At 41.6% G+C, this 23897-nt stretch overlaps 2 protein-coding genes and 1 long non-coding RNA gene across 7 annotated transcripts in view; 2 read left to right on the top strand and 1 right to left on the bottom strand.

The window, feature by feature from the left end:
* AK9 (adenylate kinase 9) overlaps window positions 1–7957 on the top strand; it is a 76607-nt gene extending 68650 nt beyond the window's left edge. The window contains exons 30-36 of the mRNA XM_037393002.1: window positions 811–1031; window positions 2231–2427; window positions 2938–3107; window positions 3808–3906; window positions 3988–4090; window positions 4644–4758; window positions 7679–7957. Of these exons, the coding sequence (XP_037248899.1) occupies window positions 811–1031; window positions 2231–2427; window positions 2938–3107; window positions 3808–3906; window positions 3988–4090; window positions 4644–4758; window positions 7679–7947 (1174 nt within the window). The 3' untranslated portion in view covers window positions 7948–7957. The remainder of the gene's footprint in view (window positions 1–810; window positions 1032–2230; window positions 2428–2937; window positions 3108–3807; window positions 3907–3987; window positions 4091–4643; window positions 4759–7678) is intronic.
* Window positions 4769–7986, bottom strand: LOC119150454. The gene is made up of 3 exons (XR_005105060.1): window positions 7869–7986; window positions 7503–7589; window positions 4769–6811 (listed from the first exon to the last, which is right to left on the bottom strand). It is a non-coding gene; the product is annotated as an uncharacterized LOC119150454 (long non-coding RNA).
* A 175-nt stretch (window positions 7987–8161) lies between these two features.
* On the top strand, window positions 8162–21108 carry ZBTB24 (zinc finger and BTB domain containing 24). 5 transcript variants are annotated; one of them, XR_005104901.1, is made up of 9 exons: window positions 8162–8214; window positions 11102–12101; window positions 12518–12685; window positions 12848–12931; window positions 13645–13728; window positions 15983–16064; window positions 16963–17724; window positions 17954–19771; window positions 19957–21108. XR_005104901.1 is itself a non-coding variant. In XM_037391931.1 (8 exons), the coding sequence occupies exons 2-8, from the start codon at window positions 11129–11131 to the stop codon at window positions 18150–18152; spliced, it is 2352 nt and encodes a 783-aa protein (XP_037247828.1). In that variant the 5' UTR covers window positions 8162–8214; window positions 11102–11128; the 3' UTR covers window positions 18153–21108. The 5 variants fall into 5 exon arrangements, 1 of the variants encoding a protein (XP_037247828.1); XM_037391931.1 differs by having other exon boundaries at window positions 17954–21108; XR_005104903.1 differs by lacking the exons at window positions 16963–17724; window positions 17954–19771; window positions 19957–21108 and adding an exon at window positions 15061–15152.
* The last annotated feature ends 2789 nt before the right edge of the window (window positions 21109–23897 follow it).

Here is a 23897-nt window from a genome sequence, read left to right as displayed (position 1 = left end):
TTTTCTGAAAGCCTAAAGACAATTTGCATTGCAAAAAAATTAAATTAATTCTGTCTTTTAAAAAGTATTTACTTTAAACTTTTAATTTTAAATACCAAACTAATTACATTTCATAGGCTTAAACACAAATAAAATGTGCAATATCAGGTATTTCTGAAAGGTACAACTTACAGAGAAATTAATCCAATTAAAACAGAAGTTTATTGGTTTGGGCATCATTTAAATTAAGAACCAGAACAATAAATTCTTCTATGTTCTAGTCAAAATATCTCTTCTGGTCTTGCATAATATTTTTAGAGGTTAGATGGATTACTTTCATTTATTTATATGTAAACATGACAGACAGTTTTCAAAATACATCCAAGGATTATGGCTACTTCTGGATTTCAAACAAGGGCACAGTTCAAAATTAAGCCTGTTTTTTAATAAACCACTGAATTCCATTTAAAAAGTCTCCTAGCATTTTGTCTCGGGTACCATTTAATGGTGTATTGGTAGTGTGTGTCAGTTAATATGTGCTGATACATTCCAAATCCTTAACAAAATTATTGAGTCCTACTTGGGACATAAATAGCAGAAGTTTTGTTCTTTGTTTCTGAACATAACTGTCTGATAAGAAGCATGCTGCTTTTCATATGTACCTGGTAATATTCTTAGTTCAAAATCTGTATTTCTCAAATATGTTCTACAGTGTCAAATAAGCAGAATTTTGTAAAAAGGACTTAAAAGTGAACTCTAGAATTTAGGCCTGAAATGCAATGAAATATCTGATCTCCAGACTTAAATCAGTGTTATTTTCATTATCTTCAGACCTCCCTACCCTGAACACGACAGCTCACAGATTCTAGCGATTAAAAATTCCTGCTATGAACAGCACATAGATGCAATTAGGACTTATTATAAGAAGGAGCATCAGAACTGGTGTGTGATTGATGCCTTTCAAAGCAAGTGGTGGATCTGGAACAAAGTACTGCAGGAAGTGCAAGTGGTTGTTAAAGAAATTCAGATATACCTGGAAAGAATAAGAGAAGGTAAAAGAACAAAAAAGTTTCTCAGAATAATACTTGTTTCTTTAAGAAGCTGCAATGTAATGAGTGCATTTCAAGTGCAACTTGCTTTGGATGAAGCTAACTTTTGGGCACATACCTCCCCTCAAATTCTTCATTCTCATCTGAAGTGATCTCTGAGAGCAGAGACAAAACTAGCTACAGGACAGTCTGAGGCCATCCTTGAAAGAACAGGGTAACAGAATACAGCTGAAAGAAGTCAGAGGTCTCATGGTCCATGGCAGATTCCTCAACAATGGGTGAGGAATCACAAAGGGTACCCCAAAGTAAACAAAAGGAACTATGACTTGTAGTTTTACTTAGGTGTCAGTGGAGAAAGAGGGAAGGAGGAGGAAAATGTTAATTATAAATTCAGAATTAAGGTTAAATAGGCCATCTGAGTTAATCTCTGTGCTATGGGAGGAAAACCACTTTAGTCTAGAATGAACAGTTCCCACCTGAATTTTTGTGGGTCAGCATTCCTCAGGATTAAATATGCCTTTCAAACATGCCTACAGTTTAACTAGAATCCCTCTGAAGGGCAAACAGACTTCTTTATCTTATATCTACCTTTTGGTTTTAACTTTTGCAGCTCTGTAGCTGCACCCTTCTTTAAAATTGCAGTCATAAGCAAAAAAAAAAGAAATTAACTTTCTCACATCAAGCTTGAAAAGCACAATTTTTAAACAGTTTGGGGTTGAGATGACATTTTATTCAAGATTTGGAATATATTTCATCCAGATAGACTGTAGCATTTGCAAGACATGGATGAATAAAAGGGGAGGCTTTCATCACACCTTGTACTCTTTTTCACCAATGTACAGAAATACAATAATAACTGAAATGTTCCTTAGAAACACAAAGGAATAAAGCAATAAATTAGAAATAAAAGTGTCCCAGGGAAAACAGACTAATAAGTTAAGCATGCAGAGTATCCCCCAAAATAATTATTGCATTTCTTAAGTGCTAGAAAAATTTTACTAAAATTAGTTTGTAAAATGGGTTGCAACTTCATTTTAATATCAATCTATAAAAACAATGCTACTGTAATTCTCATTATTTCGTATTATTTTCACATGATGAATTATAGTATCTTCTAAACTGTAACTTTTCTGAATAGAAATGTTTGATGTTTCTATGCCTTTCATTAATAAAACTTTATCATTAATTGCTTCTATTAACAGGAAAAGCAGCCGGCATCGCTGATTTATGTATCACTCCCAAGGAGCTGCAGTATCGGCTGGGGGAGTTTGGACAGTACTGTCCCGTCAGCCTTGCAGAAAAAGGTGAATTGGTTGACTGCTCCGTAACGTCATCATTGCAGTTTGCTGCAGAATTTCAAGGACGCTATTACAAAATGGCTTCACAGGAAGAACTAGATGTAAGTGTCAAAAAGCAGGTCAGGAGGGGATTACAGGAAGAGGCAACATTTTTGCTTAGATTCTTTGATTCCATACAGAAACAAGCAATATGTAATCTGAATTAGGCTAAGTATTCAAGCTTTTGCTTGGTCTCCTTCTGCTATCAAATGTCTAGGCAGACAAAAAGCAGCAAGTCCGCTCAGCCCAAAGGTCCTCTTACAAATAGTCACAGATCTGTGTGATTTTTTTTTTTATTTTAAAACAACCTCCTTTCTCCATCTCTTTTGGGTAGACAGTGGCTAATGATAGCAATGAATAGTGATGGATGGTGGGCAGATAGTGATGACTCCAACTGAGAGTAAGTTGGAAAATAATTTACTTACTCAGGAGCAGCAGCAGCACCAGCACACTAAGAGAGGTGGTGTAGAAGAAACAAGTATCTAAATTGTGTGAGCCAGTCCTCTGGAGTTTGACTAACAGTCTTACAGTGCTTCTTTCACTATAAGAACATTTAATTTCTTTTTCTACAGAAATTCTTGAACAGACCAGAGGTTTATGTGCCACCACTGGCACCTCACCCTTTCCCACCCCCAGATATGCTACCAAAGAAACTGACTGCAGCAGAAGTGAAAGCCTTATTCCCTATAAGTGCTGAAATGAAGGGGCACTGTCCAGTCACTTACTTAGATGGAAAACAGAGGTACGTCACTGCAGTTTTCATAACCTGAATTACAGACTATGTATCCTATATTAACACATTAATAAGGAAATACTTTCAAAGAACTTTTTAATAATGTTCAGGGTTTGGACAGAAAAAGCATTGTGCCTGTGGCTTTAGAAATTGATGTAAAATCACCTTTTGATACATACGGCTACAGGTTCTACAAGGATCTGTGTTGGCTTACCATCTTTTGTGATGACGACTGTTTGGATATAGTTTGAGTTTTCTTTATCATAAGCCTTCAGAATTTCAAACAAATCTCACAAAACCTTAGTAGATGCAAACCTAGCTATTATATGATTTTTATGAGATCCATAAAGCCCCACTGATTTCCTCAGTGTGCAGGAATTTTTCATCAAGTCAGAACCATAGTAAGTCAATTCTATGTTGTCCTTTCTTAATCTCCTGAACAGCTATGGCTGGCATTTCAACTCCAGGAGATCTAAAGAAGCGCTATAAAAGCCCCTTAATAAGCAGATTTTGAGGCAGAGACTCTCTCAGATTTTGAGCCTTGTAACTTCAGTCATGTGGTGGAAACTTGGATGATCCAATTGCTACCTTTTTGTAGTTCTATACTTGCTAAATTACCTGAAGGCTCCCAGAAGCTCATGAATTTGCACCACACAAATGATGTTTTACATTTCTTGTCAATTAAGTCTTTTTTGCTCTGTCTCTTCAGATATGAAGCTTTGGTGCCTGGCAACATTGAGTATGCAGCAAAATATCAAGATAAGGTGTATATTTTTGAAAGTGAAGAAAAACTTCTTAAGTTTATGAGGTAAATATACTAACTGCATTTAAATCTTTAATCTTGTCACAGTTTATACATCTTGAAAGTTCTTACTTTGTATCTGGTTAGGCTACCAGAGAAGTACTGGAATCTGAAGCTTCCACGTAAACTCCCTCCAGTAAAGGAGCCAATACCACTCACTGCACTCCCTTTGGCTGGATACCTTGAACAGGCCAGTTTTTGCTTTTCCATTTTAAAACAAGATTTTGCAATGTATAGTATATCCCACTCAGTTTATTTCATTTTTAATGCAATGAGAGTCATGTGCTTATTAATGGGATTATATTTATTGAAAATTGTGTTCTTACAATTGAGAGCAATTTTTTTTAAAAGCTTTAAAATAACATATATTTGTAGCTTTAATGAAAAAAATACAAGACCATCAGAGGGGAATAATTAACTGCAGTATTATATGATGGATTTTCTGAATTTTTTGTTTATTATATCTGGTGAGATTACATTTTGCTTTGATTTTTAGCACCAGGATAGACACAAACCTATCCAGAACCATTTAAGGATGGCTGGTTACATTTTGAGGCATGAATATGAAATGAAGAATGACTCATGGTCACTTCCCTTCCTATTTTATACTATTATGTTCTACAATTCACCAACTTAGGTATCATCCTATATTGTTAGATTTGCATGACGACAGGATCAGGCTTTGAGTATATTTTTGTTCAAGATTTCTGTAACAGTCTTCTAAAACTGTCTTCTTTCTTTAGGGAGTAGCAACTTTTCTAATAAAAGCTCTGAATGAAGTAGGCTGCTTAAAGCCAAAGGATCCATTCCTAAGTGTAAAAAAGACTGCTCTGCTGTTTGTTGCCTACCATTTAAAAGGTGATGTATAAAATAATATGCTATAAAAATAATTATATAAATGCAGTAAATCATCTGATATAACATTGACAACCAATCTATGTAGTTTTCTCATGTCCAACTTGGGAAAATACTATTATATCCTGATATAAGTACACACGGCCAAGTTTCTTGGAAAAGTGTAAAGACCAGGGAGGAAAATAAGGTTAATAGGATAGGTAGATAGGGAAGTGATCTCTCACAAATCCTAAGATTTTAATGACATTTTATCACCAACAACCTGATGGCCTTGAAAACATTTCCAACATGCATCGTTGGAGTTTTTAAACAGAAACTAAAATGTTGTCATTTAGGTGGTACTACATTTTAAACTAGTCATACACAACCTGAATTGCCTCAAAAATTGACTAAATTTACTGTGATAAAAAGCTGAAATATTACCCGAGGAATGGTTTAGGTGCCTCAGTGCTTGCTTTTTTTCAACTGTATCAGGTGGTCAAATAAAACCTATTAAAAAACCTTGCCTTGCAGATAACCTGAAGACAACTTTCTGGTCATAGATATCTCCAAAACCACATCAGCCAAATATGTAAATGACAGGTCTAATTGTATTGAAAAACAGCTTAAGTGCACATAGAACACCTGTCACTTTTTTAAAAAAGCCCTTCTTTTGCATGGGCTCAGTACTGATACACTAAGTTATACAGTACAAAGTAATAGACATCCATGTAGATTGAATTAGATTTTAGCTCAGGGAAGTAAGATGTCGGCTTATTTGTGATATTATCTGGGAAGATCTGAATATTAATGTGATTCAGAGTATCAGCATGTTATTTTAAACTTTTTTATTTAATTGATAGTCCAATTGACCAGCTATCTTTTCCTTAACAAAGATAAGCCATGCAAAATTAAAATCGGGTGGCCTGTATTCAGCCTACAAAATAGTGATAAAATAAAACGTCTCATGGAGCTACCAGAGGTTAGGACTACTACTTCATGAGGAAAGTTGCTCAAGCTTTGTCTCCTGTGTTCATATTTTCTATTTTTTAGAATTTTTGTTTGGTTGGTTTTTTTGCAGTCCAAGACAGCAGCTGCAGCTAATAACATTTAATAGTTTGCAATCAGCCTAAACAGTGCCAGCTTTTAGGATTTCAACAACCTAGTTTGCAGCTCTGCTGTAGCTTTTGTCTGGTTTCCAGTACTGCTGGAGATTTCTGGAGCAAGACTGCCACTTCTTCAACCCACCGGTTTTGCTTTTTATAAGCCAACCTATTCAGAATTTTCCCTTGCCTTGCCTTTTGTAAATTTTAAAATTTGGCTTAATTCTTTTAGATAATGGCTATCTCTCTCTCTCTTTTTTAAGTCCTTCACATCCTGTGTTTCCTCACGTAGTTTCCAGAGCCCTCCAGAATTTTCTTGGACTATGACAGTATTTGCTAGCACAGCTTTGTTATGGAAGACCACCGAACAGTGTAGGCACATGATAGGTCCCTGTGTAAATGTACAGCTCTTAAGCCAGAAAACTGCTTTTATACTGTAGTTTGTTTCATCCACAAAGACCATTAGCGCAGCTTTGCTAACACAACGATGTCCGCCCTAGGAATGCTTTGCTCATACATTGCATTGTTAAGTCATTATTAGCACTAGATGATGAACTGGAAAGGTTATGCAAGTACACAAATCTCATGCAGCGACAGTTTCACCATAGGAATCCAGGAAAACAAATCATATTCTTCTAACATTGGGTAGAACTGCTTCCAACTTGAAGATACAGCATTCCAGTACACTGAAAATTCTCCTTTGCAAATACAGTATTATTTACTATGGTGGGACTCTTCAGAGTAGTCATACCATCCTTGATCAAAAAGCTTGATCCAAGTACTTCATGTTGTGGTCCCCTGGAAATTTTTCACATCCTATCTCTGTCTGAAGTAAGACTTCCTTGTCTTCAACTTGTGTCAGGGACAAGAAACATCAGTTTCGTTGCTCCTGGAGCTTTTCTAATAATAGTGGATTGATTTCAGTATCCAAGAAGAGAAGGTACAGGTGATTAATCATAAATGTAGAGAGACTCCTGGGGAAGGGGGAATAGTAGGAAACCGCACATTACTAGAGTGATTTACTGCCCTTGAAACTTGACTCCTGTAAGAGCTCTATGCACACCTGTGCTTGAGAACTGGCTGCTGGTAAATGTATTTGTCTACAATTTAAACTTGGTGGCCTTATGTATGTCTATATAGTACAGTTCTTTATGCTGTCTGCTATTTGTAATGAGATATGAAGTACCATCTGCAGGAAAAAAAATGGTTACAATTTGTCTTAAACCATTCCTTCCCTTTATCTCAGTATAACAGTTAAAATAGTAAGGAACACTCTGAGGATTGGCACTCAATACTAACGTACACCAAAATACGGCTTAGGGCAGGGAGGTCAGAAAGAAAAGAAACACTGCGGTCTTCATTGTAGTTTTTAGCCTCAACGTTTCTTTCCTCCTCTGAGCTATCTGGCAGCTCTTGCATTTTCAGGGGCAAAGCATTGATGTCACAGAACAGCTGTGCCCAGGTCGCAGCAACCCAGCACCAGCCACACTGTGCCTGGGCTATGCCCCTGCGGTGCCACCATGTCCCAATTTGTCACCGCCTGGTATTGCCAGCCCCTCACGGAGAATTGGCATTCCCCAGGAATGGGAAGCTGATGGCAGCTGAGCGTATGCCTTATCTTCCTGACTGTCATGATACTTTTGCAGCCAGGAAATTCTGAAATACCTGACTCGTTGCTTTGGCACCAGCTGGTACAGCTCACGGCCGTTCCACCCATACCAGGGATAAAATCATCAGGCGCAGGCCCGACCCCTTGTAAAAAAAAAAAAAAAAAAAAAAAGGGCTTAAGGTCATGCCACAAAGCGAAGAGCAGGCACTAACGTACCGCTTAATTCTTGCAGCGCACAACCCCCGGAGCACGGAGCCGGCGCGGCAGGCGTACCGCGGGGAGCTGGCGCGCTTCCTGCGGCGCTGCCGGCTCGTCCCCCGCCTGGGGACCGCCACGGCGGGACCCCCGGGCTCTGCAGAGCCAACAGCGCTTTCCCTGAAAGACGGCGGCCCTGGGCTGCCGGCTGTGCCCTCGCCGCTCACCTCCCCCCAAGCACAGCCAGGGGCGCCGCCAGCAGCCGCCCGACCCGCCCGGGAGCATCCCCGCAGCCACCGAACCTGAAGATTAAAATTTCTCATGCTGAGCCACGCCTCGCCTCGCGACTGCGGCCGCGCACGGGCCCGGGCACGCAGGAAGGCGGTGGGGCGGTGGGCGGGGCCGCGGGGGGGGCGGGGCCGCGGGAGGGCGGGGCCGCGGGGGGCGGGGGGCGGGGTCGCGGGGGGTAGGCGGGCGCCGCTGGCTGCGCCGTACGTCATGACGCAAGGCGTACCGCTGCACCCGGGCCGGAAGTGCGGCGGCGGTTGCGCAGAGGGGGCTGGCGGCGGAGCGGTGAGTGCTGGGCGCCGCTGGGAGACAGGCGCTGTACGTCCATCCCCCAGCACCCGGCCGCGGCGGGGCCCCGCGGGAGGGGAGGCACCCGCGCCGTGCCGGGGGAACCCGCGCCGGCTGTTCATGCGGGGCAGCGCCCGCTCCGCCCCGGCACGGCGGAGTTGGGCCGCGGGCGTCGCTCCCTCCGCCGCCACCGTCTCGCCCCACTGAAGGGGCGAGCGGCCTTCCCCGGGGGGGTGGCCAGAACCCGCGGGAGCGAGTTACGGAGCTTGGGGCTTAAGTGGGCTCTGGGGCGGGGAGGGTTGGCCCGGCGGGGCTTGCGCCGCCCCGCTCCCCTCGCGGTCCACAGCAGCCGAGCAGGCGGCCGAGCGGGGCCGGCAGGGCCGGGCCCTGTGCCTGGGGTCAGCCCCCGGGAGCTGAGTGTGGCTCACGGGCCCTTCCACAGGCCATCGGCAGGTGGGCCGGAGCCTGTCCGCGCCGCTGGCGCAGTGGGTGCCTTCCTCTTGTATACAGCCTTACCCTGGAATTGCTAGGGTTGGGGTTTTTTTCGGTACACGTGCTGGTTTGGATTTTGCAGTCAAAATACTAATTATGTCACCTCGTGATGGAATACCGAAGTCCTTCATGTGATCAAAACCCACAAATCACCTACTATGCTGAGACACGTGTGGACATTGGAGTTGGCAGCAGGTCTTCAGGAGTTCTTGTAATGCACTGTAAGGCAGAGTTGGGTCCACCATGCAGCCATGCTTTAAGGGGCTTCAGCAACGTCACACTCACATCCTCCAGAAGTTAAAGCTCCCAGATAAAACTGTTTGGCTCCAGCATGAATTGTCCAGTAGCAGAGTGGGGCTAAACAAATCACTTGATGGCTGCCTCAGTAGCATTTAGGTATCACCTGTATGTAGTATAAGTTATTTCTTGCAGCATTCAATCAGGTGATTGGAACTGTTGTGCTCACTAAATACAAATACAAGTATGTATTTGTATTTAATGTGACAGTTTTATAAATAGAGATGACATCTAGCCAATCTGTTTCACCTTTGGCTCAGCTGGTCCTCTTGAAGTGGACATTTTTGGTACATCTCTTCTATAGTAGTATTTGATGGATGATTCTGAAATTGCTGGGTTATTTGTTTCTTCGTTTTAATTTTTACATACTTAAAATTGAAGAAGCCTGATGCTAATAGCATGGTTGACCCAATTTTTAGAGCTCTTAAAAAAAGCTGCTGGTTTTCTGCTTTTGTTGCCCACCTCCATAGGCTGCAGCTTAGCAGGTAAGTGTTCCAAAAGAGAAGTTTTTGGAAACATAGAAGTGGGTAATGTGGGTAAGTGATGGCAGTGAAGTTCTGTCGATTACAGGATTTTGTAGTCTTGTCCCTGAATAATTTGAGATGCAGCATTTGCAATGATGAAGCTGCAGTTATCATTTTTTTTAATTGTTATTTGTTTCCGCTGTAGTGGGTTGACCCTGACTAGATGCTCCATCACTCCCCTCCTCAGCTGGACAGGGGAGAGAAAACAGAACAAAAGGCTCATGGGTCAAGATAAGGACAGGGAGATCACTCACCAATTGCCAGCACGGGCAAAACAGACTTGACTTGGGGAAATTAGTTTAACTTATTATCATTCAAATAAGTGTAGGATAATGAGAAATCAACCCGAATCTTAAAACACCTTCCCCCCACCCCTCCCTTCTTCCTGGGTTCAGTTTCACTCCTGAATTCTCTGCCTCCTCCTCCCAAGTAGCACAGGGGGCCAGGGAGTTGTCTCCACTGCTTCTTCCCCCTCAGGGGGAGGACTTCTCACACTCTTCCTCCTACTCCAGCATGGGGTCCCTCCCACAGGAGACATTTTGCTCCAGACAAACTACTCCAACATGAGTCATTCCCACAGGCTACAGTTTTTCAGACTGTTCCATCATGGTCCCCTTCCACAGGGCACAGTCCTTCAGGCACAGACTGCTCCAGTGTGGGTCCCCTGCAGGGTCACAGCTCCTGCCAGCAAACCTGCTCCAGCCTGGGCTTCTCTCTCCATGGGTCCACAGATCCTGCCAGGAGCCTGCTCCAGCACAGGCTTCCCATGGGGTCACAGCTTTCTTTGGGCATCCACCTGCTGCAGCATGGAGTCCTCCATGGGCTGCAGGTGGCTGTCTGCTCCAGCATTAACCTCCATGGGCTGAGGGGTACAGCCTGTGTCACCATAGCCTTCTTTATGGGCTGCCGGAGAATCCAATGCCTGGAGCATCTTCTCCCCCTCCTTCACTGATCTTGGTGCCTGCTGAGTTGTTGCTCTCACATCCCCTCTCTCCCAGCTGCTGTTGCACAATAACTTTTCCCCCTTCTTAAATACAGTATCCCAGAGGCGCTGCCACCATCACTGATGGGCTTGACCTTGGCCAGCAGCAGGTCTGTCTTGGAGCTGGCTGGCATTGGCCCTGTCGGACATAGGGGAAGCTTCTAGCAGCGTCTCACAGAAGGCCCACCCCCGCTACCAAAACCTTGCCATTCAAACCCAATACACCATTTAGGAGCTGTGAACAAAGAGTTCTTTTTCTCCAGTTGTTGTAGTTGTGAAAGGGGTTTTCAGAAGGGGTGGCCATTTTTTTAGATGCTATACAGTTCACAGTACATCAGAGATAAAGTGAAATAATAGGCAGTAATTCTGATCTAAGAAGAAACTTTTTGGAACCATTCCTTAGGATTTAAAAACATTTTTTGAAGAAAGTCTGTCAGCATTGGTGTTGATTTTGTAAAGAAAGTTCGGGGGCTTCAGAATTGCTTCAGTAATTGTTGAACTCTGTTGACTGGTAAAGCAAATTATATTTGGTGTCTTATAATGCAGACTTCTAAAATACTTCTTTATTGAAGTTATTCTGTTCTTGTAGGCACATCCTTTCACATTTGCAATTAAAATGGCAGAAATGGCTCCTGATGCTTCTGAGAAACTGGTCGTCATCCACTCCAAAGCTCACAAAGATACCATTCTAGCTAATTTTGAGGAACAAAGGAAAAAGAATTTTCTTTGTGACATTACTCTAATAGTGGAGAATGTGCAGTTCAGAGCCCATAAAGCTTTGCTTGCTGCCAGCAGTGAGTACTTCTCAATGATGTTTGTAGATGAGGGTGAAATAGGCCAATCAATTTACATGTTGGAGGGAATGGTTGCAGACACCTTTGGAGCACTGTTGGAATTTATCTACACTGGTTGCCTCCGCGCCAGTGAAAAAAGCACAGAACAAATTCTGGCTACTGCACAGCTGCTGAAAGTGACTGACCTGGTGTGGGCCTGTACAGACTACCAGGCCAGCCGTAGCCCAAGTAATGTGTTACCAGCTCCACCTAACAGTGGAGCCTCTGTAGCTGTTATTGGAAGCGACAAGAAGAATGGAGATCCACCAAAGCGAAAACGAGGGCGACCAAGGAAAGTCAGGAATGTCCAAGAGGAAGAATCGGGAGCAAATTCTGCCGAAGATGTGCAGCTGAGAGAGAACAACTCCATGCAAAATAAGCAAAATTTTATGAAAAGAGACAGTGCACCAGAAGAAACAGTTGCCAGCGAACAGGCTCCAGTTGGGAAAGATGCAGAAGAAAATGAACCTGCTTGTGGCTCAGAAGCTGCCGTCAGTCTCTCAGCTGAGAAAGATGAAAATTATGATCCCAAATCTGAAGGAATACAGAGCACTCAGAGCCGTTACAGCAAACGTAGGATAAGGAGATCAATCAAACTCAAAGACTATAAACTTCTTGGTGATGAGGATGAAAAAGGACTGGCAAAGAGAACTGATGGAAAAAGAAAACGTGCAGGTTCTGAAGCTCGCTGTAAAGACTGTGGCAAAGTATTTAAATATAATCACTTCTTAGCTATTCATCAGCGAAGTCATACAGGTAGGCATTGAGAGACTTCTCTTTTGGGTTAGGGTTTAGTGGCTTGTTGCTAAATGTGAGCTAGTTGTTGAAATCTGGGCTGTAGTCTACAGCAAGAACCAAAACAGCATGCTGATCCGTATTACGGTGTGTCTCCTGTGTTCGCTGTTCTGTTCTTGTTGGCAGATCTCATAGCCTTTAAGTCTTACATTGATTGCAGTTTAGTTAATCATTTCAATATCTAAACATTGAATTATATGGTAATAGTTAAAGAATTCTTTTAATGCTATGTGAAGCTTGTCTCTTAATTCTCCTTATCGCTACTCAAAAGTGATCTTTTAGTAGCCTCAACATTGCAGTGCATCTCACTATTAGCTCAGAATATCTAGTGAGAAATAATGTATGTGTGCTTAAAAAATGTCATCTTTTGCTTTTAGGGGAGCGTCCTTTTAAGTGCAGTGAGTGTGGCAAAGGCTTTTCCCAGAAGCATTCTCTTCAAGTCCACGAGCGGATGCACACCGGAGAGCGGCCATACACGTGCACCGTCTGCAATAAGGCTCTGACAACAAAGCATTCTCTTCTGGAGCATATGAGCCTACATACAGGTAAATGTTTAAAGGCAATTTGTAACCTCTTTCCTCCAAGAATTTGCCTTTTTGAAAAAAAGGTATTTCTGCTGTCTTGTGTGTGCTGGTTTATTTGTTAGTTTGTTTCCATGTACTTGCTTTGGATGTGGCTTACATTTTAATAAGTGATTTTCTTTACAGGGCAGAAGGCTTTTACATGTGATCAGTGTGGGAAATACTTCAGCCAAAAGAGACAGCTCAAGAGCCACTATCGAGTACACACAGGTATCGCAGATCTGAGTTGAAGAGCTCACTTACAGTCCACGCTGATTTGTCCTCCTAAAGATTGACTAAGTCTGAAAATTCTTCTTCATTGACGTATTTAGTCTCTGCTACCCTGATGTGTGGTGTCTTGCTATAACAGTGGATAGGGTGAAAAAGACAAAATGGTGTATAATAAATGGAATGTTTAGAAAAATAGTTAATTGAGACAGACTCTTATGATGATTGGAAATCAGTTACTCTGTATTCGATATACAACTTGATTATTTTAGCCCCCACTGTCTGTGTTACATAGAAGCTAGGAGTTGTATAAGCGATTGTCTGCTGCCTGTTGTGCAAATTGCCTTGTAGTTTCCCACTACTTTGAAGTAGTAATGGCAAGCAAGCTTTAAGAAGTGTCCTCCTGACTTCTTGAGTAGGATGGAGACTAAGCTACACACACAGGAAGTGGTGGGAAAACCCCAGTATTTACAAAGCTTCAAGAGAAGGTGTGTTTTGGGGGGAGCAGGTGACAGTCCGCTCTTTTCCTATGGTAATGTTAAATAGAGAAATAGGAGTGCAGCAGTTAAGATGGGGAGAAGGCAGTGAATCACTTTTTGTTTTATCTCTATATTATATCAAAGTGGTTATTTTACAGGAAAGTGCTTTAACAAAGATCACTGAAGAGATACAGGGGATCACTTATGCACTGACACTTTTTTTATTATTGCGACAAGGCCGTTCACTGCCGGAATGTAACCAGTGTCGTCGCAAATTCATGGATGCAGCTCAGTTAAAGAAACATCTAAGAACACATACAGGTAATACTGTCCAGCATGGTTTGTGTTTTGGGTTTTTTTCTTGAAGTAACAGACAAAATGTTAGGCAAATGACACTTGCCTCTGTGGGATGAACTTCTGCTCTGCTTGAACATAATGATGCCTGTGTAGATAAGAAGGAGATTTGACATTAGAATCATAGGTGTGCGAAAAAGCTTGTATTACAACAGCGCAGAAGCAGTGCCTGTTACAGGAAGAGGATTTTTTCCCCATTCTTGTAAAGCCTGCTGCAGAAAATAGCTGTTAGCTCTCCTGTGACAGAATCCTGCACTAGGAACTCAGTTTATCAGGAGAGTCACGTGTGGCATATATGGAGCATGAAGTGAGCTAACTAGTAACAGAAAGTGTATTCCCTAAATGAGTTGGGCACCCATGCCTGTGAGGGATGGGTGCTAATGAAAATTGCTGCTGACCGGAAAAATAATTGTTTCCATTTTACCTTTTTATTGCAGTGTAATAAACCAGATGTTAGCAGGAGATGGGCTGAGAGGGTGATTTAATACAAATGCGTCAGAGGGTGTTTTAAGAGATTTAGAGGGTGAGGTGATACTTGAATGGCTAGATAACAGAAGTAAAAAGGTTGATCTCCCCTCTCGCGATAACGAAGTGTAAGCTTCTTAAAATAGTTCTCTTTGAAGGGTAAGTTCATAAGATGATGTATGAATAATTATTTCTTTTAGAATTGCTATAAGTATTGGCAATTGTTTCTTCCCAAAATCAAGTTATTCTTAAGCATGTTGTCTGCAGTTGTAATAAAGTATGTACAAGATTGAGTTATGTATCTCATTCATTTCCTTCTCTTTCTCAGTGAAAATAACACAGCTTTAAATTCCCTGGGATATGAGGAGGCCAGAACTTAGTCTTCTGGGAGCTTTTTGTGTATCCAGAATAGTGTTACCTTGGATACTTAAAATACTGCATTTTCTATTTAGGAGAACATGGTGGGTTTTGACACAGGACAATTTTGCTGTTAGAGCTCTATAAATGTAGTGGGAAATGAGTTTGGGGGTGGGAAATTAGAAGGGGACGTGTACTAAGTAGCAAGGTAAGTTGCAAAAATAGATGAACTAAGATAAGTTCTAGCAGAAACTGGCTTGCAATGTATTTTGCTTCCAGAAAGACAGGTCAGATACCAGTATTAATGATGCAGAAGTAACAATTGAGCTGTCCCATCTCAAAAGCAGGAAGTAAAATTCTAAGGAGCTGAGGAGACAGGTGTTAACACTGATGTGACTGTTCTGCTTTGGCAGAAGTTTTGTAACACTGTGTCATAAGAATACAGTCTACTTAGGAAGTTACTCCTGTTTTCAGTAGGAGGCTGGGACTAGATGACTAGAGGTCCCTCCTGGCAGATGTTCTTGTTCTCTCATCCTTTACCCCTGCCCTCCAAAGCCATATGAAAGCTGGTAAGCGTTGCAGTGCTATGCTAAATGTGAAGCTTCCTTGGAAATGGCTGCTGCCCCATCCTCAGTTTCAGTGTGCTTTGATGGTGTGAATTACCACAGTGATGATCTGGATTCTCATGTCTAGTGTCTTAAATAAGCTCGATGCAGCAAGAATATATGATGGTGTGAGTTAGGATTTGCTTTGGTTGGGTACTGTCCTGTTTCTTGTGAACCTTTTTGTTACTTAATTTTGTTCTTCTGCTTCTACTCAGTTAGGCACAAGAATTCCAAATGCAGTAAAACAAACAAAAACCAAACCAAACCAAAAAACCAAACCCACAATTTATTCAGTCCACCATAATTTAATTTTTCTGACTGGTGTTTCCAGGGTATCACAGGCCTAGGATGGTGGAGCCTTATTGGAAGCCAGCCAGCTTAAGATAATGGATTGACTTTTTGGTTTTGGAAATGCAGGCCCACTCATCTGCAGGGTGTTGCATGTGAGCCTGGTATTAATGCCTACTAGTTCAGGGTCAGCCTTTTTCAAACCTGCTTCACATGGAACACCTGCATCTGTGTCATAGGTACGTTTTTTTGTTGCTCTGAGGGCTCAAATCACCTAATTCTTTATCTTCAAAGGGGAGAAGCACCAGAGACCTCTGTTTAAGATACTACACTCACATTTAACTTAGTGAGTTCATTCGGTTTCAGGTATCTGTCCTGACCCATGACAGAAGTGTGAGGATTTGACAGTACACACTTGATACTGTGTATGGTAAAATATAAAATGTTTTTTAATACTCTGATGGGAAGTGCTATATAAAAAATGATGTCAAATTTCTTTTTGTTAGGTGAGAAGCCCTTCACTTGTGAAATTTGTGGCAAATCTTTTACAGCTAAAAGTTCTCTTCAGACTCACATTAGAATTCACAGGTAGAGTATGTCTAATTTTCATTATGTTCTTTAAAAATGTAACTTCTAATCTGATACCTGTATGTAGTGCTTGTTCAATGTAGGATGGTCAGGGCTTGTTTGCATTTTGGATGGATGGTTAAAGACTAAATCTTACTCTATTTAAAGAAGTAATTGGTAGTGGAAAGTACTGCACCAGTTAAACACTGGTGTGCCAAGACATTGTTAGATTCTTCTTTGGTGTCTAATGACATTGTACTGACTGCTTTATTATTTATCTGAAAATTTTACAGTGAACTTTGTTTGACAGCAGAACAGTAGCCAAGGTGTAACAAAGTTACGGGCGCATTGTCCTGTTTCCCTGTAGTCTATCATGTCTCTTTAATAGCATTAGTTATCTTTTACCCCTGTCAGTGTGATGTATTGCATAAGGGCATGTCAGATTTTAAATTGTTGGAGAATTGTTGTGGGCCTTATGTAAAATAAAGCATTTCTAGTAACATTTCTCATCCCTTTGAGTCAGGCAGTAAGTTAGGATTTGGACACTTCTTTTTGTTTTAAAGCCCACACTGTTAATAAATGTTCTTAAAATGCTCATTCCTTCCAGTCCAGAGTAAATTGTTACATTTTTGTCAAGGTCTAGCAGCACAGAGTTTGTACCTCTGGTATTACGATGGGAGGGCAGTTATGTTATCTCTGTAGCTCTTGAGTATGTACTAATGAAAGTGTTGCACAGTTCGTGAAGTCAACTAGGACAAAATAATTAGGAAGTCAAATAGAGACGGTTTTTAATGTTACTATTCTTAAGTGCTTATGATTTAGCAAAACAAAATAATAAGTTTTATATTTTATAATAAGTTGCAGAAAGCAGCACTGTCAAAGTGAATATTTTAATGAGCTAAAATACCTTCCTTTGCAGAGGAGAAAAGCCGTATTCTTGTGGTATATGTGGAAAATCCTTCTCTGATTCCAGTGCAAAGAGAAGACACTGTATCTTACACACAGGCAAAAAGCCTTTCTCCTGCCCAGAATGTAGTTTGCAGTTTGCTCGTCTGGACAACCTGAAGTCTCATTTGAAAATTCATAGCAAGGAAAAGCAGTTTCAGGAAGCCAGTGCTGCCCCAGGCCCCAACACTAATTCAGAAGAAGTGAGAAACATTCTCCAGCTGCAGCAGTATCAACTTGCCACCTCTGGAGGGCAGGAAATTCAGCTCCTGGTTACAGATGCAGTACACAATATAAACTTCATGCCTGGTCATAATCAAGGCATTAGTATTGTTACTGCAGAAAGTGCCCCAGCTATGACCACAGAGCAGGCTGCGAACCTGACGCTGCTTGCTCAGCCACCGCAGCAGCTGCAAAACTTGTTGCTTTCAGCTCAGCAGGAGCAAGCGGAACAAATGCAAAGTATCAATATGATTGCGAACCAAATAGAGACTGCCCAGCCTGAACAAATGCATGTCATCACTCTTTCCAAGGAAGCGCTAGAACACCTCCATGCTCATCAAGGACAAAATGAAGAAATCCACTTAGCAGGATCTTCCCATCCAGCTCAGCAGGTGCAGCTGACTCAGGAATCAAGTCAACAGTCTCACTCTAGCCAAGATACAGTTCCTTCCCATCAAATCAGTGAAGAACAGAATCAAAGTGTACCTGTTTCTGAATCCCGTCAGCAGTCTCTGTCAGTAAATGAGTCATCTCATGAGCACCCTATTCAAGGACAGGCTTTCTGAAATGCTTGTCATCAGAGGACTAGGCTATAGCATGCTTCTCATCCAAGCAGTGATTATGTGTCTTGCGCTTTCTTTTCTGCAGCATGATCTGTCTGATGATGCATTTCTTGGTGATTTTGATGGGTGACTTTCTGTTTTCTTAACCTTATTTATTTTAGACTTTTTTTCTTTTTCCAGATTGGTATTTCTGTACCACTTAGTCCATACCTCACAAGCGATTAGTGTGGGGTTTTGTGCCTCATACACGTCCATGCCTACTGAGGAGATGTTTGGCCCCTTGTTTGCATTTCTGCGTGACGCTCCAGAGAAGTGTACCTTGCTGGTAGAAGAACACCATTTAAAGATGTCTGTTGATGAGAAAATACGACTTCTCTGATGAAGTCGTTATCAGAACTACTGTCAAGCTTAAGATAACCAGTACTTTTTGCAAAGCTAACACCATATGTCTTATGTTTAACGAGCTTTCTCTCTGCAGGTTAATGTATAATTTTCGATGTGATCATTCCCTGAAGTGCATTTTGATTTATTGACTACCAAATGTGTTTGGTTTGGGTTTAAATCGTTGCAGCCTTTGACTGGCCCTGGATTACCCCTTCTGTTTACTGTATGCCGTACAAGTTTTGCTCCTCAGAAAATTGCACTTAAATAGTGAAAATGAGATGTGATGGTTACACTGGACAAACAACAAGCCCAGATTCTGCTCTGTTAGTTCTACCACTCACTCTCTGTGTGACTGTGGGCAAGGTAGTTGACCACTGTGCCTTATTTCATCATCTAGTAAGTGGAGATAGCGTTCACACACTGCCAAGCACTTTGAAGAGCTCTTGATGTTGAAGGCACTGTCTATTGAAGTGCAAAATTCTCTTCCTGACAGGTTTCTGTCTAAGCTTAGGAGCCAGTGTATATTTAAAGTGTTATTTTTTGTACTTTTGAGAGCAGAATGTAATGTTACTTTTAATATATGTTAAAGCTGGTCATTGTTTTTGTGGGGACATGAACGATGAATAGAATCACTTCAGAGCATAATGAGCTATATAAATAGGGCATATGGCGTTAAAGTTGTACAGCTATTTTTCGCTGACTAGATTAGATGTGTACAGATTGTTTTTAATGACTGACTGACTGCTAACAAAAAAGATTTGACATCTTAATAAAATGCCATGCTAGAATACATGCTTCTCACATAGTGTGCTAGTGTGTTAAAATCCAGTTAAAATGCCAGTGGTGCTTAAAACAACATGCTCAGTCATCACTTCAGTTTTAAAATGTCACCCTTGGGATTTGCATTGGTGTTTTATGTTTTAACAAATGAAAAATATAAAGATTAAGGTGAATTTAAAAGCAGAACAAAAGATCTTTGTGCGTGCTTGGCTTATGTGGCTGCTTAGAGAGAGTCAGTGGTGTAAAAGCCCAGCGCATAGAGTGATAGACTAATTTCAGGTGGAAGGGCCTTCCAGAGGCCATCTGGTCCATCACCTTCCTCAGAGGAGGTGTGCCTAGATCGTGTTGCTGTTGTCTGGTTTGAGTTTTGAACACTTCGAGGGGTGGAGATCCACAGCCTTTCTAGGCCACCAGTCCCAGTGTTTGACCGTATTTGCACTGAAAAAAAATTTCCTATATTTAACTGGAATTTCCCATGTTGCGGTTGGTGTCCACTGCCTCTTGTCCTACTGCTGTGCTTCCAAGAAGTCTCTTCTCTACACCCTCCCACTAGCTGTAGTAAGGTCTTCTTACTACATACCTTACATCTTACATAAGTAAGATGGCAGTAAGGTCTTCTCAATGCCTTCTACTCTTAAGGCCTGAACAAACCCAGCTCTCTCAGCCTTTTCCATCTTGTGCTCCAGCTCTTTAATCACCTTGGTGGAATTCTGCTGCCCTCAGTCCAGTATGTCAACGTCTGTCTTGTTCTGGGGAACCCAAATTCTGGATGACATTCCTCCTTCAGGTCCAGATGACTCAGCCGGCTACTGACCACATGCTGCGGGGGTTTGGGTAAGGACCTCCATTTTTTCCAAATACTAGATCAGATTTTATATAAATGGATTGTAAAAAGGGTAGACAGCAGGGATAAATCAGCGGGGAAAAAAACCCCCACCCAAACCAAAACAACCCTAACAAAAAAAACCCAAACCACAGCAAAAGTCTGTTTAGGCTTTTCACCTTTTCTTGCCTTTCAGAGTGGAGAAGCTTGCAGTCTTGATGCTGTAAGAACAGATGAAAAAATATAGTAAAGCTTGTTACAGTTAAATCTGTGAAAATCTTACTGATTGTATAAGTTTAAGCTTACAATAAATACTCCGGTGGTTTCATCCTAACAACTTCTCATTTTATCTAAAATGTGCAGCCATAATACTGGCTGGTGGTTAAGTTTACAGGAGCTTGAACAGAGTGCCTTCTCTGACGTCTATTTATGAATTGTGAAATGCTTGAAAGCTAGTTACTAACTAAATTCTAAGACTACAAGTACCTGTTAAATACTTTCCTCTTTTTTTTTTTTAACTTCTACTTGTTTATTATGAAGTTATCCTTGCAGAATTCAATGTGATGTTAGGGTTACTCATGAGCCGCTATCACATAGTGATTGCTTAATGCTCTCCCTGTAACTAAAAAAGGTGAAGTTTGGGGTTTGGAAGAAACGAGCTTCTATGAGCAGCACGGCAGTGACTAATCTTGCACCCTGCATTGCTCAAGCTGTCAGCACACATTGTAGCTTGCACTTGAGAAGCTTGTGTGGTTTCTTATACCACGAATGTTTTTTTGACAACATTTGCTTCCTTTCTAGTGAATGCATTTCTACTGAAGATGAAAATCCCTCTTCTGTGTGCACATTTGAAGTATAAGCGAAGTCTAGGATAGCTTTGAATTTGAAAGGAAACCCCTTCGGCTTTACTTTTTAGTTCAGCTGCTGCTAAGAAATGCTAACAAAAAACTGCATACCTTAAAAACTACATTTCAAAGCAGCTCTCTAAATTATGTTTTTTCTCCTTTACTCCTTAGCCAGTAAACACCTTAACTTCTCATTTTCTCACATAGACTAATCTTACTAGCAAAGGCATCTCACTGCTTACTATGCTAAAATGAGATTAGGATTTTAGACATAAACACAGGACCATAAGATAACTACAGAAAGATCCATTTTTGTGAGCAATTAACACCATTGTGCATTTCTTCTACTCCATTTGTAAGTTACCCAGCACAGTTGAACACTAAAAGGATTTTTACTGATCTTTTTTCAAATGCAAGTTTATGAAATTTTAGCTTTTTCTGAACATTTTGGCTGATTCTCCAGGTTAAAGTTGAAATAAATCCCTGAGAGGTAGAGCAACACACTGCTAAGTGTGTACTTGACTATTTTGTGTACCTTTACTCTGCTTGCCGCTTATATCCATGGTTTAGCTGTGGGTAGTATTTCTTGACCTCAGCATTCTAAAGTTCAAGAGAGTTGGCTGCTCCATCTGTGGAAGCCAAGACGCCAGCAGTGAGGATTAGACCGATGGGCCTTCCAGTCCAGCATCTCGTTTTTGATAGATGAATATCTGAGTACTTACCCTGCCAATACAAAAAGCTTCATCCCACCATATGTAACTTTGCACATGTGGTTTTTTTAATACTCGTTTTATGCTCTGTTTTCTGCTGAGAGGGACTAAAAAAGCACTACTAGGGGTTGTACAACAATTAGCTCTCAGCACCTGAGTGGAAGAGATGACTGCCTCACCATGAACTCTCAAACTGACCGCCTGTTCACAGGTTAAAGTTAGGGATGTTGGGCCTGGCAGCGATCTTGCCAGTTGTTCAGGAAAGGGTTTTGCTTGCATCTCTTTATTTGAAAAACAATTGTTTCACTATCTTAGCCGGTTAGTCATCATCAAGGTAATAGTGTTTGCTAAGACCTATCCTAGTGTGCTAGGATTTATCTTTTTTTTTCCAGAAATGAAACCTAGTATGGGATTTGTTCCTAATCATGACCCAATGTCCATGTGAGCACAGCAGCCTGGTGTATTTTCTGTCTCGCCACATCTTCCATGGCAGGCTGTCTCACCAACTGCAAGTGTCCACATCCAGGAGAAGCTGAGTCCAACTTGGGAGTGGCTGGGAGGAGACCAATTTGCAAAGCAGGTGTGCCCTGGAGTTTGGGCAGCAGTCAAGGGTGCTCCCTAGTTATGATTATCTTCCCATGGTCAGAAGTCCGTCTGTGCAGGCGCTTTCCCAATCCTTCTGCTATCGCAGGTTAGGTTCAAGAATGGAGAAGGAGTAGGTAATGCCATACAGCAGTCCTATATGCTCCATCACTTTTCAGATTCTCCATAAAATATGGTGAACAATAAATGGTTTTCTGCAACAGAGGGACTGCTGTTCGTCTCTGGCCCAAGCAGTTCTTCCAAATGGAAAAAAACATCCAGGCATATTCTAGGTGAACCAGCACCTTGCTGTAGTACACTTGCTGCTCATTTCTGGCTACTACTCATTTAATCCTACCTAATTGAAAGCATCTTTGGAATAGCAGGACACATTTTTCCTTTAGTTAGCAACTCCTCACCCGGTCCTGCAACTTTTTCTGACAGCTGCAGCTGTATCCCACTGTTGGTGACTTCCTGAAGGGGACTGATTCATACGTGTTTGTGGGTCCTCCCTGCCCTCAAAGGTGGCAAGCCTCATGGCTGTTAAGAGCAGTCACCTGGAGAGCTTCAGGTTGTTGTGGACAGCCCTGTTGGTGTATTGTCATCCTGAAAATCAGCTTATCCCTTTGGCTTTGCTTTGAATTTCTTGATGAAGTGATGTCAGTTTCTGCCTTCCACCTGGAAGGCTAAGCTTATAGAGGTCTTCCTTCTTTCTGGAGCTGAATCTGTCCATTCCCTGGCAGTAGGAAGACCTTTGAAGCCTCCCACGTTGTTTGCTTTGAGTGCTGGGTGATCTAATACTGCATTTCCCCCGCACAGTGTCTCAGAAAAGACTTGTGGCAGCCCAAGGGCCTGGTGTGAAATAGTGGTGGTGGCCCTCCCACTAGTCACCACAGCATGCTGTTGTGGCCCAGCAGATAAGCTGTGCGATGTTTCCTCTCCACGTATTTGCTGTGAAGTTATTTGGCATTTGCATCTTCGACCAGCACATCGTTACGCTTTACGCAGCTTTCAGCAGGGTGATGCTGCAGTCACCTGGCTCGTCCTTCACCAAAATGTCGCTGTGTGACCCCTGAGCAGCTTTCCTGCCAGAGTATCTCCAGTACCTGCATGTGGGGGGTGTCTCCAAATACTGTATTTATTCCTTTTATAAACCCAGTCTGCTTTTCTGTTCTCTTTCCCAGTCTCTTTCAGATGCTATCTTGGATTGAAAGGAACTGAAACAGCCACAGCCACAGCAGGGGCAGAGGCTTGGAGCAGGGAAACCCTCTGAGAATCACGCCAAAGTAAAACTCTCAAGTCTTGCATCAGGGCATGTGTGCACATTTCAAAGGATTTCGTGTTTCCAAGAACATTTGCTGCGTGGTCTTTGAAAGGGTTTCGGTATCATCCTGTAAACGTACTGCACAACCTCTTGTGCTTTCCATGTTTTTCTTCACAGTAACTGTTTTTCTTTCCATACCAAATGCAGCACGGCATGTCTATTCATAATTTTGGTAATTGACAAACTGTTGAATAGATTTTAATGTACCTGAACTACAAAGTGATGCAAAAAGAGGGGGAGAAAGAAAAATCAGAATAGAGACAGCAAGTAAACGGTAGCTCTTGGCTTGCTCTTTTTTTTTTTTTCTCAAAAAAGACAATCATAAATTTTCAGAAAACAGTCCTGTCCAGCTAATAATATTATTAGCTTGTTGGCTAATAATATTATGCTTGTTTGGTTAATTGTTGCTTTTCTTTTTGACTATTAGTTGACCATTAGCAGCATGTTTATGATTAATTCCCTTTCTTGGCCGTACTGACAGTAAGACTTTCCATGCCTAGAAATTATCAGTAAAAAAAAAAAAAAAAAAAAAAAGCTATATTTTATTTTTAAAAAAGAAAAAGGAATAACAGGAGCCAATTGTACATATGTGCAGATATAAATTTCAGGAACAGCATTTGTAAGTTTAAGCACATTTATGAAATGCAGGTATCAATCTGTTTTTTTAAAAAATAAT

The sequence above is a fragment of the Falco rusticolus genome, chromosome 6 (genome assembly GCF_015220075.1).
Source record: "Falco rusticolus isolate bFalRus1 chromosome 6, bFalRus1.pri, whole genome shotgun sequence".
Classification (NCBI taxonomy): Eukaryota; Metazoa; Chordata; class Aves; order Falconiformes; family Falconidae; genus Falco; species Falco rusticolus.
The sequence above is the reverse complement of the archived record's forward strand: the minus strand, read 5'-3'. Positions and strand labels throughout refer to the sequence as shown.

What these genes read in the sequence shown, in the direction of transcription:
- ZBTB24 (XM_037391931.1), top strand. Translation starts at nt 11,129, where the DNA reads ATGGCAGAAATGGCTCCTGATGCTTCTGAGAAACTGGTCGTCATCCAC. An exon ending in TCATCAGCGAAGTCATACAG is followed by an intron (nt 12,102 to 12,517) that starts GTAGGCATTGAG and finishes TTTTGCTTTTAG; the next exon opens with GGGAGCGTCCTTTTAAGTGC. An exon ending in GCATATGAGCCTACATACAG is followed by an intron (nt 12,686 to 12,847) that starts GTAAATGTTTAA and finishes TTTTCTTTACAG; the next exon opens with GGCAGAAGGCTTTTACATGT.